This window comes from Megalobrama amblycephala, linkage group LG3 (assembly GCF_018812025.1).
Source record: "Megalobrama amblycephala isolate DHTTF-2021 linkage group LG3, ASM1881202v1, whole genome shotgun sequence".
Lineage (NCBI taxonomy): Eukaryota > Metazoa > Chordata > Actinopteri > Cypriniformes > Xenocyprididae > Megalobrama > Megalobrama amblycephala.
This window is the reverse complement of record NC_063046.1, coordinates 40,780,950-40,795,422: the sequence shown is the minus strand read 5'-3', so window position 1 is coordinate 40,795,422 and position 14,473 is coordinate 40,780,950. Positions and strand designations below refer to the sequence as shown.

Below are 14,473 nucleotides of genomic sequence, written 5' to 3'. Positions count from 1 at the left end.
ACCACATGGATGGCAGGACCCAAGGTTTCCCAGCAGAACATTGCTCAAAGCATCACACTGCCTCCGTCGGCTTGCCTTCTTCCCATAGTGCATCCTGATGCCATGTGTTCCCCAGGTAAGTGATGCACATGCACCCAGCCATCCACGTGATGTAAAAGAAAATATGATTCATCAGACCAGGCCACCTTCTTCCATTGCTCCGTGATCGAGTTCTGATGCTCACGTGCCCACTGTTTTCGGCGATGGACAGGGGTCAGCATGAGCACCCTGACTGGTCTGCTGCTGTGCAGCTCTATACGCAACAAACTGCGGTACACTGTGTATTCTGACACCTTTCTATCAGAACCAGAATTAACTTCTTGAGCAATTTAAGCTACAGTAGCTCATCTGTTGGATCGGACCACACAGGTCAGACTTCGCTCTCCACATGCATCAATGACGCCCATGACCCTGTCGTCGGTTCACCACTGTTCCTTCCTTGAACCACTTTTGATGGATACTGCAGTTTTGGAGATACTCTGACCCAGTCGTCTAGCCATCACAATTTGGCCCTTGTCAAACTCGCTCAAATCCTTATGCTTGCCCATTTTTCCTACATTAACTCTGAGGACAAAATGTTCAATTGCTGCCTAATATATCCCACTCACTAACAGGTGCCATGATGACAATAATAATAGCTGTAATATTACACAGAACTTACTTATGTTGCAACTTCTCAAATGGGAGTATTTTTACACATAAGATCACATATCAAAATGTAAATAAGTTTGAATGTCAAACTAATATTTATTTAGCTGCTGTCTGTACTTGTTGACATACCAGTTCAGACTAAGGTTTTTCATATTAATTTATCAATTAAGCTCTATTCAATCTAACAACAAGGCTGTGTGATGTAAGATGTTCATAATTAAGATCATTTGTTTCTGATTTTTCAGGGGGATGGAAATTAATTTCAATCGAATGTGCCAATTATCATCCAATCTGTACAAACTGACATGATGAATTCAAACTAGATTCATGCACGTTCCAGAATTCCAAACAAGTCTTGATTATCCCTCATCTTCATCTCGACACAGTCCTGTGTACTTCAGCCCATCGTCTCTTAATCAGACTGCGATATGGCTGAGCTATTATTGCTGCATCACAGGTTTTTATGTTATTTTTTCTGATTACAGCTCCATTGAAAACAACTATAAGACTCATCAAATAATCAGAACACAGCCTGGTACTAAAAGCCACTGATGCACAAAACCAGCATGTCTGTGTTACATGGATTTCTATGTGAAATATCGAAACACTTAATAACTTTAATTAAAAGGGCATACCAATTCTGTATAAAAAAGGATGCACCTCTTGATGGAAATAAATATTGAGATGCTATTTCCATCAAGAGGTCATCAATTTTTGGTCAAGATTTTGGTAAGCACTCTAGAGTTTACTCCAGCACATCCCAAAGACTTTCAATGAATTTAAGGTTTGAATGCCAATTCATCTGCGAAAATGATTCTCCATGCTATTCTTTCACATTTAGAGCCTGATGAATCTTGACATTGTCTTCCTGGAATTTGGCCATGATGTGTCTTCCTACATAGACTCTTAAGCATTTGCCTATTTAAATCCAAATAGCAACTTTTTTTTATTTTTTATTTGGCCGGGCAGTGTATATATTAAAAATAACAAAGAAAAAGAAAATATTTTCTATTCTTTGTTATCAACAACATGAAATACATTAAGCTTTGAATGCATTCAAATTTGGTGTCATTACGGTCATGGTGTGTGTGGATAAGTGTATGAGGAAAAGAGGGTGAATAGTTCATCTTGATACATCAAGAGAAGAAATATACTGTCGCTCAAAATAGTGATGCATTTATCACAGAAATCCTTGGAGAGTCATTTTTCTAATGTAATGAGGCCATGTAATGTCTCTTAGCATCAGAGAGGGTGTGCGTTTGTAAGGGAACAGGACATTTCTGAGCTGGTGTCATTTTCATTTTTTCCAGCCCAGACATGGCTAATCTTTTAATCATAATTGAAACAATAAAATAATATTACAGTGATTTCTTTGATAATTCACAACACATGGACAATGAGGAAATGGGTAACAAAAGGACCCAACACTTCTCTTCTTACCCCAGATTTGACTTCATTATATCATGGGTGTGTCAAGTGGGGCCCAAATGAAATCCAGATTACAATAACAGCAGGGCTGGGTTCAATTAGGAGAGCGTAAACACTCTATACTGGGCTCCCGGCAGCACAGTCAGACTTATACACATTTACACAAACACATACACAGCCTACATGCAGAAAGATCTATAGATTTCCACAGAATAGCAACTTACCTCATTCAAAAAAGTTATATACTGTATCTTGGAGTATATACGTATAGGGTGAATTAAGGTTGATTGGGATACTTTTTGCCATTGAGATGACTGGGAAAAGTCCCAATCAACCTGAATTCACCCTAGTTCAAGTCATCTGAAGCAATATGATAGATTTTCTTAAGATACAGATGAATATTTTTTAGACAAAAATGAAAGGTGCAATGTGTAAATTTTACGAGGATCTATTGACATAAATACAATATAAGATACATAACTATGTTTTCAGTGGTGTATAAAGACCTTACATAATGAACCGTTATGTTTTTATTACCTTAGAATGAGCCATTTCTATCTACATACACTGCGGGCCCCCTTAAATGGAAGCTGCCATTTTGCGCCGACATGATTCTACAGTAGCCCTAAACGGACAAACTGCTCTACAGAGCGCGTTTGCTTCACTGGCTACTCTCTTCTGTCTCAGACAATGACATCTTTGTCTTGTGTTGGCCACCGTAGCTTCTTGCAATTCACAACCTCACCACTAGATGCCGCTAACATTTGCGCACTGCACTTTTAAGTTAAGTAATTATTTATTAAAATTCTTGATTTAGTTATCTCTGGCACCCTCATTAGAGCAGTGTCCTGTTGATGAATTAATTAGGTTTATGCCGCTTTTCCACTTCATGGTACGGCTCAGTACTGCTCACTTTTGGAGCTTTCATGGTAAAAAGCAAGTAAAGTGAGTCGAACCATGCCGAGTCGAACCAAAGCGCCAAAAGTGAGCTGTACCGAGACGTACCATGCAGTGGAAAAGCGCCATAAAAGAAGTGAACTGAATGGATGTGAGCTAGTTGGATGTTTTAGTTGCTAGTTGTAAGTGAGCTTGTTGGATGTTTTAGATTAATCTACTGCAAACCTTTTCGATCAGCAGTCTTTAGAATCACAAAATAAAGGCGAAGCTTGATGATGCTGTAAATGAGTGTGGAGTCATGGGAGTTGTCGTCTTCACTTCCACAGCTGATGGAAAGCAAACCGACGGGACTCAGGCAGAAATCATGTTCATGGATGAGCTAAAGTATTAAAGTTTTATTAACGTTACTGTAGTATGAAGCAGGGTGGGGCCGAGAGCCGTGGGAGCAGATCGAGTCCCTTGGAGGAGCTCCGGAGCTTTTATTATTCTTATATTCCACAGTCGGCTACTGCCGCTCCTTTCCTTTTGTTGTTTATGTTTTTTTCACGACTAAAGTTACATTTAACGTGAACTTTGTTACAGTTACATTTGATCACTTAAATTCATACTATTTTATTTAATTTTGCAAAAAAAAAAAACCTTTTTGAAAACTTTTTGTAATAAACAAGTAAAACAATGGCATCAAAACACGTTGCATGCATGTCTTTTCAAGCTAAACCTTACATTACACTCTAAAAAATGCTGGGTTAAAAACAACCCAAGTTGGGTTGAAAATGGACAAACCCAGCGATTGGGTTGTTTTAACCCAGCGGTTGGGTTAAAAGTTTGCCCAACCTGCTGGGTAGTTTTATTTAAACCAACTATTGTTTAAAAATTGCTATATGGCTAGCTTAAAATGAACCCAAAATAGTTGGGAAATTAAAAACCAGATGCAATTAGAGGCAACAATAATAGACAAAAGGTGAATGTTTATTAATAAGCTTTAATATTTTATTAATATAAATTTAATAGTTTAATAGTTTATTAATATAAATTTATTAATAAGCAATTTAATAAATGTTTAATTGTTTAATAATTATTAATTGAACATTAATAAATGTTCATTTCCAACATACTTTGGGTTAATTTTAATTAAGTAATAAAGTAATTTTTAAACAATAGTTGAGTTAAATAAAACTACCCAGCAGGTTGGGCAAACATTTAACCCTACCGCTGGGTTAAAACAACCCAATTGCTGGGTTTGTCCATTTTCAACCCAACTTGGGTTGTTTTTAACCCAGCATTTTTTAGAGTGTACCCTCTGTGTAGTAGTATGTACACACACACAGACACAATCTCTCAAGTGGTGACAGTGGGTATTAGCCTTCAGAGTTGCGTGTCATCCATCACAATGGCACGAAGGCTAAGTTGACAAATTTCCAATATTAATAGAAGCTGTCGGGGCGTCGTAGGGTAATAGCTGTCCCTGTCACGGGCACCTATTAAGCCCTGGCCCCTGCTGCAGGACGAGGTAATTAATACACTCACACATGCTCCCAACACAATTTAGATTGACATACACACTTTCACCTTCATTTGAGGCAGGGACAGCAGGCAGAGAGAGAAAAGCTCGATGCTTCATTGTGTCTAGGAAGCTACTTTGAAGCTGTAGCTAATGGCTACATAGTTAATCTACATTAAAGCTATACCTTTGAAAGCAGTCAGTTTGATTAATACACAAGGAGTAGTATTTCCATGCGGATGCGGTCATGGCTAGGGAAAAGAGGCCAACTTAGCATGCCAATTTTGCAAATGGAGCTTGAGTTGAGTAGTTTTAAGTTTTAGCGCCATGTCGGGTTGATCAATGTGCCATTTTTATTGGTTAGTCAGAAGACGTAGGTCGTAGCTGCAAACATACTGAGATGATCATGCAAAATTTCTGACACTGTCAGAAAAATTATCGCAGGCTATCTTTGGTTATAAGACTGTGACAACGGCCGTCTTTGAACCTCTTTCACTGTATGATGTAGGACCACTGTTTAGGAGCTACGACCACAGAAATCGCCAGGGACAGGCCAAAATTGTTCACTGTGTACCAGGCATAAGAGTGTAAGGAAGCTGAATCCATGTCATTTGCAGTGCTTCATGGGAATGGACAGGCGCTGAAAAGTTTTGCCATATGATTGGCTCCGTTTAACTCCACTTCCTTAAGCACTTCCCCTTGGGGGAATCCCCACCGCCATTTTGAAGTGTGTACAACTTCATCGGGTGGGCGAGGGAAGTTTATTTGCACAGACCCCCAACCCCTCGATTTTATACACAGAACCATGGACCACAATGCAACATGATTGTGTTGTCACAGCATATCGTTTTGTTCATTTTTGTTTGTGTGATTTTTTTATGCTTTCTCCAACAGCCCAAGCGTACGTACAGGCCTATAGAATGGTGCGTAAAAGTGATTCATAACAAAACATGATTATTTAAAAAATATGTTCAAATAATGTGGACTGACAGGTTCAACAAAAGCATATACCATCGACTACAACATCGTAGCTCATAGGCCTGTCTTTAAGGGTCATAAGTTATCATTAAAAATCAATTACTCTTTAAAGAAACTAAACAACCAACAAAATGTAACGCTGATCATTGGTTGTTCCTATCATGGCTGGTTGGGACAAAAACCTAGAACAACACAGAAGATATACGTTTTAGAGCTGATCTCATTTAGACCATTATAGCATTGTTACGGAAAAAGCGACACAATTTTAAATGTAGCTAAGCTAATGCAGCTAAATGCTAACAGCCGTACTTTCAGCTAGTTATCCTCCACTGTTTTTGATGGTGTTTTTGTTTGATGATTTCTATAGCAACAATTTATATAGACTTTCTATAGTAACAATTCTACATAAATATATTTTGAATTAGGTTTCTAAGCAACTGCATGCGCTAAACTCTCTCAGAACACTTTAGCAACTGCATAGCAAAATGCTAGAATTTATTCACAATCTGATAGCAACACTCTGGCATTGTGGTGGCGAGTTTGCATAGGTAGTACCGCGAATACTATATTAGGATTGTCCATTTAAAGCACAGATTCTATAAATGCTTCTATAAATGGGGTTTGAGAAAACAAAAGTGTCAGTGCCAGTCTGCCAGCTCACAGGGTTACACTAATATGATTATGTGGATTATGCCAACGAGCTGGTCCGGGGCTATATTTCATGCTCTCGTTTGGGGGAAGTGTTAATTGGTTTGGAGCCTTTGATGTGACTGCTGGTAAGCCGGATGGGGGAGGGTGAATATGAGAGTGTGGAAAAGTATGTATTTTCAGTTTTTTTGGCCTTGGAGTGCTTTAAATTGACGAAAAGAGATCCCACTTTGACTTCCAAGGCCAGAACGTGGCTATTTTTCTTTCTCTAGCACACCACTGGCTCATGTGTATCTCAAATTGGATTACAAACAGATAAATGTGAATGAGGTTTCTGAGTGTGAAAACTCTCTGGAGGTCTTTTTAGAAGAGAAAAAATCTTTTGAAGATTTATATTGAGGAAAGAGGATGAAAATGTTAACTTCCGACCTCGACTGAAACAGGTGGGCAGTTCGTAGGTGACAGGAAAAAAAGCAACTACATCAAATTAAATTTTTTGAATTGCATTCATTTGCATTTGAATATTTAAAGTCTGAGCTATTAGATTATATATAGAGGGCAATATATTACTTCAGTTAGGCCTTTTAAGTAAAATAAATAAAAGTTGTGTAGCTGTATATACATTACTGTTTGTATATTTAGTTTGTTTGCAAGTAAAAATCACAAAAAGACTCTGACCCATTTACACAATGGCATTTTCAACTAAAAACTAAAACTTTTTAAGCGTTTTGGCCATTCATTTACACGACAACAGCGTTTTGTGGGCCTTAAAATGCTAACTTTTGAAGACGGGTTTCAAAATATATTGGTTTATTATTGAAAATGATACCTTTACTGTCTCCATGTAAACAACAATGTGAATTTGTGAAAACCTCGATGTCATGCGCATGCGTATTAAGTGTTCAGTCTATAGGTGCATATTGTTTCTTTACAAAGTGATATCGCCAACTACTGGCCTGGCATGAAGGCATCTTTACACAGCAACGGTGGGACAGAAACCAAAGCTGAAGCGGTATAAAACCATGAAAACGTGGACTGTTTAATGCTGCTCTGTTTAATGCTGTGTTCATTTACACTGAACCAAAACAGTATCAGAGTCGCCTTTGATACTAGGGGCTGAGGTGGGTCAGACCTGACGTATTTTAGGTCTGCTTTTATGCGACATTGCATCTTTAGACAGAATTTTAAGCAGGTACAGACCCGGCTTAACTCGGCTGTGTAAAGATGCTTTAATATAGCATTTTTAGTTGTCATCTTTCAGTCGCGGATCCGTTTGAACATGGTTTGTTTTGACAGTGTTGTCCTGAGGTGACTAGAGAGGACTTCAGCTTCAGTTTGGATCCAGCCTTTTAAGAAGACCTCAGATGACCAACACCTATGAAGAGACGGCGCCAACTCCTGCGAGGACTTCAGAAGACGCAATCGTCTGGATCAACATGCACATTACACAATTTCTATATCCTAATTATTGTTAATGTAATTCATTTTTCAGGAACTCATTTCTTCTACGTTCAGTTAAACTGCTAACAGTGATTGTAAATTAATTGCCTAAATTATTACATTATTTGCTAACTGCATTCTTTAAATTGTAATGTTGACATGTGTTCTCTGTAAAGCTGCTTTGAAATGATATGTATCGTGAAAAGCGCTATACAAATAAATGTGAATTGAATTGAATTGAATTTGTATGCAAAGAAAAAACTTTTCTGTTTTTAGTACATTGTTGTTGTGTAAATGTATCCCAAATAACAAGGCACAACTTTGTTTTTAGTTGAAATTGTAAAAACCTGCAGACATCAAATGAACAAAGCCAGACTTGAGGCTAGAATGAACCAAACAAAGCATTTAGAAGTAAAAATCTTGCAATTTTATTTGCATATAAAGGCAGCTAAATATATCACAATTAAACCTGAAAAAAGAAGAAGAAGAAACGTATCTAAACTTTTCCAGGAATGAGACTGTAACTGAAAGAAAAGCCGAGAGGCATTTACAGTGGCAAGAGTTAAAACATCTATTGGCAACATTTTTTTTTGTGCTAGCAAGACTGCATTTACACAGTGCAAAATTACAAAAAAAAAAAAAAAAAAAAAAAAAAAAAAAGAAGAAGAGAAAAACAAAAACTATCATACGCAAGATATCAGAGGACAACTAATCCTGGTTTTGTCAGGTTCCGGAAAAAAAAAAAAAACAACCTTTGAGATTGTACATTAAAATAATTTCAACTTGAGTACTCGTTTATTGTATGGAACAATACGCCGCAAAGTAGGAACATTTCATGAAAACAGAAAAGAGCATGTGTGCGCTTTACGCACATTTAAGTCATCACTTACAGGCAAAATGATATTCTTCAAGAGGCTTAGAACAAACACAATTTTAGTTAGAGATTTTACAGCTTACACACACATATAGATATACTCATATTTTAAGACATTTTCCAATTTCTATGCAGAATGAGGCGCTTCAGAATATACATGAGTTAAAATGCATCCATGTCTTCCCTGCGCTTGTAAGAAAGTGTTCTTTGAATGCAAGAAAAGAAATCCCCTTAGTTTTGGATAAAAACAATAAATATGACGCTTTCTCTTCGCTAGCAGAAAGAAGGGGCTCCAGCCGGGGGAACTTAAAGCTAGTTTAAGGCATTATATCCCTGTCAGCTAAAAGAAAGCTTAATTATCCTGAAAAAAGAATATACAAAATGAACAATGGCATTCCATACCAACATAATTTGAATATTGACAAAAAAGAGACAATTTTACAAATTCACAAAGCTTATTATCTTACAGATTTAATCAGATCTTTTCATAAGATTGTTCACCACTTCTGTACGCAAAACACCCCGCATGACCCCATCCGTCATCAGAAACTTCCACTGAATCTTTTAGCAAAAGACTGGCGATTTCCAAAGAAACATTCAACTATTTTTTTTTTTTTTCAAAGTACTGTTAGAAAACATAAGGAAAGAAAAGGAGAATATGGCAAAGCGCACAGGCGTCTCAAGAGCTTGGGGGGTTCGGGAGGTCGAACACGATGGGAGGGTTGGTGGGTTGAAAGCTGACTGTACAGGTAGAGGCGTTGATGAATGTAGTATACCCGTCTGTCATAATGCCGTAACCTAGAGGAAACAAGAAAGGGAGATTTCAATATTCAAAATTTCCTACGTTGTCTGTAGACTGATTTTTATGTGAAGGACTCGGGACGCTTTTTTACATGAAGGACTCTGGAAAATCCAATGGATGTGACGTTCACGCGCACTCCCAAGAGCCTCTCTTCCGTTTCAATGACACATGAAATGAATGTTTATACAATATTCAGGATAATGCCAAGAGCTATTTTGTATCATCATGTCAATGTGTCATGCAAAGAAAAGGGATTCATTCAAACTATAGTCTCACATAGAGGGTTTTCACACCGAAGGAACCTTTTCATAGTTCCAGGATTTTGCCGTGTTTGCACCGCAGGAACTAGGAACGATTTTAGTTCAAGGAACTCCTTTTGGGGGAACTAAATTAGCTCCTACTTCAAAATAGGGTCTAAACCAACACCATTGGAACTATCAGTGACGTAAGTGTACGTTGATTGGTCAAACGCATGTCAAACAATGGAATAAAAAAGCCGTGTAAACATATTTACTTCAGCGATAACGGCATTTACCTGTTGTCTGCAGAGTTGTGTTCTTTTTCTCGATGATATGTAATACTGAAATTTGTCATAGGAGATTTCATGTCTTTGCCCCACTTTTTGCTCTTTCAGTCGCATAAATTATGCATTTACATTCCATCTCCATTATCATGAAACCCACGACACACAACAAACACACAAACACAGCTCAAATCAAGGCATCCTCCGGCCACTTCAGAGTTCCTACTCCCGGTGCAAATGCAACTAGGAACATGGCCCGGGAATGAGTTTCTAGAACTATTCAGTGTGAAAGCCCCTATAGCCAGATCTATATAGCCTATAGTCTCAAGTATACTTATATATTTTTTTATAAATTTAAACATATCAAAAAGAAACAAACTACAGATTTATATCTAAATAGTTTTCAGACGTTTTGGTACATGATTAAATAGAGACGAAGGCTATGTTCACACCGTCAGTCCAAATCTGATTATTTGTGTATCCGATTGGAATCTGATCTAAATTATTGACTGTCCACACTATATTGCAGATCCTGTCGCGCTCTTTCGTTTTCTGGAATATCTGCGCTGGTTTCTATGACACTAGCCGCTTTTCCACTGTCGGGCCAGTGCGAGCCAGGGCTAACAGCGTGCCGGGCTGGGCCTATGGCCACAGACCTTAGGCACCGAGGTCAAAATCAAGTTGCGTTTCCACTGTCGGTCCGCTAGCTCCGCAGCGCTGATCTAAAAACCGCCCTTAAACACACCTCCCTTGATCAAACACAACCACATTTCAGCGTGTAGACCATCACCTGACTACGATTAGCTCTGCCTTTCACCTCGACCGCGCCTCAAGCCCCAGCTTTGGACCAAGGTTTTCGGCGGGCCGAAAAACCCGTGCCTTTGGCACAGAGGAAGCACCGAAGAGGCACGATCAAGCCCCGGAAGTGACAGTGGAAACGCGACCGGCCCTGGCACGCACTAGCACGCCTGCCTTTGGCCCGGCAGTGGAAACGCGGCTAATGATTATGCATTGCATTTTTGCTGTTCACACTTGCTAAATTGGATTGGATTCCAATCGGAAATGCACAAAGGTCAGATTTGGACTGATCGTCTGAATGAGGCTAAAGTCCATATTCAGAAAAGAAAATTAAATTTGCCCACTGACTGAAATGTGTGTGCTTACAAAACATTGAGTAAACACGATAAACAGTAAAAGGCCTTTACTCGAGTGGAGCACTTGTCTAAATTAGCCCATGGGCTCAGAGACCCTTCTCTCTCTTAAACATGTTTAATTAAAATAATGATAATAATAATAAAAAGCCTCAAAAGCTGGAGGGAGGAAGAGAGGGGATGTAGCACATCTGGTGAACAGAGTCTCAAGTTTAACCTAAAGGCAGATCTCTCTGATCCCTGTTCCCTGGAAAATGCAACCCATATCCATATATATTTATATCCTAGACTGCTTATGTGTGTGCTGATGCAGCTAATACTGTTGTGATTCACTACAGGAAGAAGGAACAAGCCATTTCAGTTACAAATAAAGCATGATATTCTGTAGTATTCTCAACTGTTAAAAAATTAATATTAATTTCTCACATTTGCTGACTGGTCGTTATTGCATAAAAGCTTATTTGACCTTTGGGGATTAAATGAGGCCATTCACAATTTGGGATTAAGAATAAAACTAAATTTAAAGAAATTAAAACTTTTATTAAAACTCTAGCACTGGAGAGACCAAACGGGAAAGCCTGAAAATGGATGCAGAGGTGTCGTTGTTTCTGCTCCATACAAGTAACATTGGTTTTGCTATTTTTTTTCACAGAACCAAGATATGCTGTAGTTGTAATGTTAGCTATAATAACAGGACAGTTTTGAATGCCGTTGTTCGTCTGGAGCTGGTGTGCTGCTGGAGACTAACAACCAACTCTTGCTTGTATGCTCTTGTGTACTGTATGTATGGCAAGCCGTTTTAACTTTAAATCATTCCCATGATGTGAATTCTTGATATCAACAATTACATTTTCACTAGTTAAAATGGTAATTCTTGATATCAGGAATGGAGTTTTTACTAGTAACAATGGCAATTTTTGATAAAGAATTACATTTCCACTAGTAAAAACTATAATTCTTGATATCAGTAATTGTATTTTCACTAGTGAAATGTCACCATAGGCTGCCATTCAAATTCAATTGTTGATATCAATAATTAATTTCTTTCTAGTTGAAATTCCAATTTCACATATCAGAAATACAATTCTTACTAGTAAAAATCACAATTTTCGATATCAATAATTACGTTGTTACTAGTAAAAATGTGCATTTTTGATATCAAGAATTAAATTGGCACTAATTGAAACATCAGTTCTTGATATCAACAATTGAATTGCTACTAGTAAAAATGTTCATTTTTGATATCTGAAAATGTATTTCTGATATAAATATAATTTCAGATATCTAAAATGGCTTTCTTAGTAACAATCAAATTATTGATATCAAAAATTAACATTGTTACTAGTTCAATTGTTGATATCAAGAATAGATATTTGCACTAGTAACAAAGAAATTAATGATATCAAAAATTATGATTTTTACTAGTAAGAATTGTATTTCTGATATGTGAAATTGGAATTGTAACTAGTAAGAAATAAATTCTTGATATCAACAATTGAATTTTAATGGCAGCCTATGGTGATATTTCATGGTGAAATGTAATTCTTGATATCAAAAATGATCATTTTAACTAGTGAAAATTGAATTGTTGATATCAAGAATTCATATCCTGAGAATGAATGAAAGTCAAAATGGCTTGCCATACATTTGCACTAGTAACCACAAAATTACTGCAGTGCTTCCCACAGGTTTGAAATATACTGAAAGATGAAATATAAATTGAAATACACTGGTGGTAGCCAGGTGGAAAATCCTTCTGTTACCCACGACACAAAAATGATCTACTACATGTGACAAACATCAAATAATGCGTGACTTTTAAAAATATTTTTATTTATTGAAATTCATTTTGATACAGATTATGCTGTGTTTTGGGGGGTATAAAGTACTTTTTTATCAATTTACCGCAAAATTTCTCAACTACACCATGTGCATGCATTTGAAATATTACATTTTTATGAAAAAAACACTTTAATGATGATCAAAATTAATTATGAGTTGTTTCTGGATAATGATCTAGGTGTTAGAGGCAGAATTCTGCTGTTTAGACAAATCTGTAGGAAATACATTTTTAGTGTAATTACCATATACATACAAACAGAAGATGTCCCACCCAGGTAAAGTCTATGTGTGGGAAGCACTGTACTGATATCAAAAATTATGATTTTTACTAGTAAGAATTGTGTTTTTAATATGTGAAATTGGAATTTCAACAAGTAAGAAATCAATTCTTTATATCAATAATTGAATTTGAATGGCAGCCTATGGTGACATTTCACTAGTGAAAATACAATTACAGATATAGAGAATTATATTTTTTACTAGTTCAAATTTAATTATTGATATTAAGAATTTGTATTTCTGCGAGTGATGATGTCATTGTTCATATCAAGAATTAGCATTTTAACTAGTGAAAATTGAATTGTTGATATCAAAAATTCATATCCTGGGAATGAATAAAAGTCAAAACGGCTTGCCATACTGTATGTTAATGTTTTTTGTTCTACCTTATCTTTGCTTTATTTTTTGCTAAGCATTATATTGCTTCATTTCAGCTGTGATAAAGAGACATCCATTCTTGTATTTTGGGGTAGAGTAATGAAGGGAGGGGTGTGTTTTTTGGGCTGATTTCAAATATCAACAGTGTTTCTCAGAAATGGCTTACTGCACCTTTAATAAAATTGATTAATAATTGAACTTTGGTGTCTTTTATCACATTGCTGTTGCCTCTGTTTTGAGCCTTGTCAAAAACACCCTTTAATGATGTTAAAAATCATTAAAGAGCACTTTTTTGCTTTTTTATGGAAGTGCCAATTTGTCTTTGTGGTTACTCACCTTCATGAATTCCTCCGAAGACGTGGAGTTTGGGCCGGACTCTCCTCTGGACTGTGTTTAACAGCTCAACACACCCAACTCTTTGCAACTCCTTCGGTACCCAGTCCCTAAAACCTACACACACACACACACACACACACACTGTAAATCAGTAATTCAAGTATTATTTTTTTTTTTATGGTTTAAGTTTTAGTTAATTAAAAAATATCCCTAATGTGAGGATAGATTTTACTTCATGTGTGTAAAAAATGTCACTTTTTCCTTTTCCTATAACTTCAAATGACGGGTTTCTCCACAAGCATGACAACAAGCTTCATACAAAAGCCATTTAATGTATTCGAGAGCATTTAAATAATTGGATAGAACTCCATTAGGATTGGTTAATTGAACTCACCAAGGGGCGGCCCATGGGTCATGAGAATATCAATGCCCTCTGGGATGAGGTTCCACTTATCGAGCAGGGACTGTCCCCTGGGCAGGTTAAAACCCCAGCCATTAAACCACGGCGTCCTGCGGGGAGAGTGAGAAAAACACATTCATAAGCACCACACATGCATACGTCCACGCGGCGGGACAGAGACGTACGTGCGCCATTTAAAATGACAGCTGACGGCAGATGTGGAGAAACAATCTCAACCTGTCAAAGTGATCTTCTTTCCCCCCCATCCATCCCTAGAGGAAGCTTCAAAGTGTGAAATGAGAAGGG

The 14,473-nt window shown here is 37.2% G+C and overlaps 1 protein-coding gene across 1 annotated transcript in view; it reads right to left on the bottom strand.

Moving 5' to 3' along the window:
- Nucleotides 1-7,986: 7,986 nt before the first annotated feature.
- The window catches only part of mpped2a (metallophosphoesterase domain containing 2a), a 75,158-nt gene continuing 68,671 nt past the window's right edge, over nt 7,987-14,473 (bottom strand). The window contains exons 5-7 of the mRNA XM_048185415.1: nt 14,162-14,277; nt 13,768-13,881; nt 7,987-9,254 (exon numbers count right to left, since the gene is read on the bottom strand). Coding sequence (XP_048041372.1) covers nt 9,136-9,254; nt 13,768-13,881; nt 14,162-14,277 — 349 coding nt within the window. The 3' untranslated portion in view covers nt 7,987-9,135. The remainder of the gene's footprint in view (nt 9,255-13,767; nt 13,882-14,161; nt 14,278-14,473) is intronic.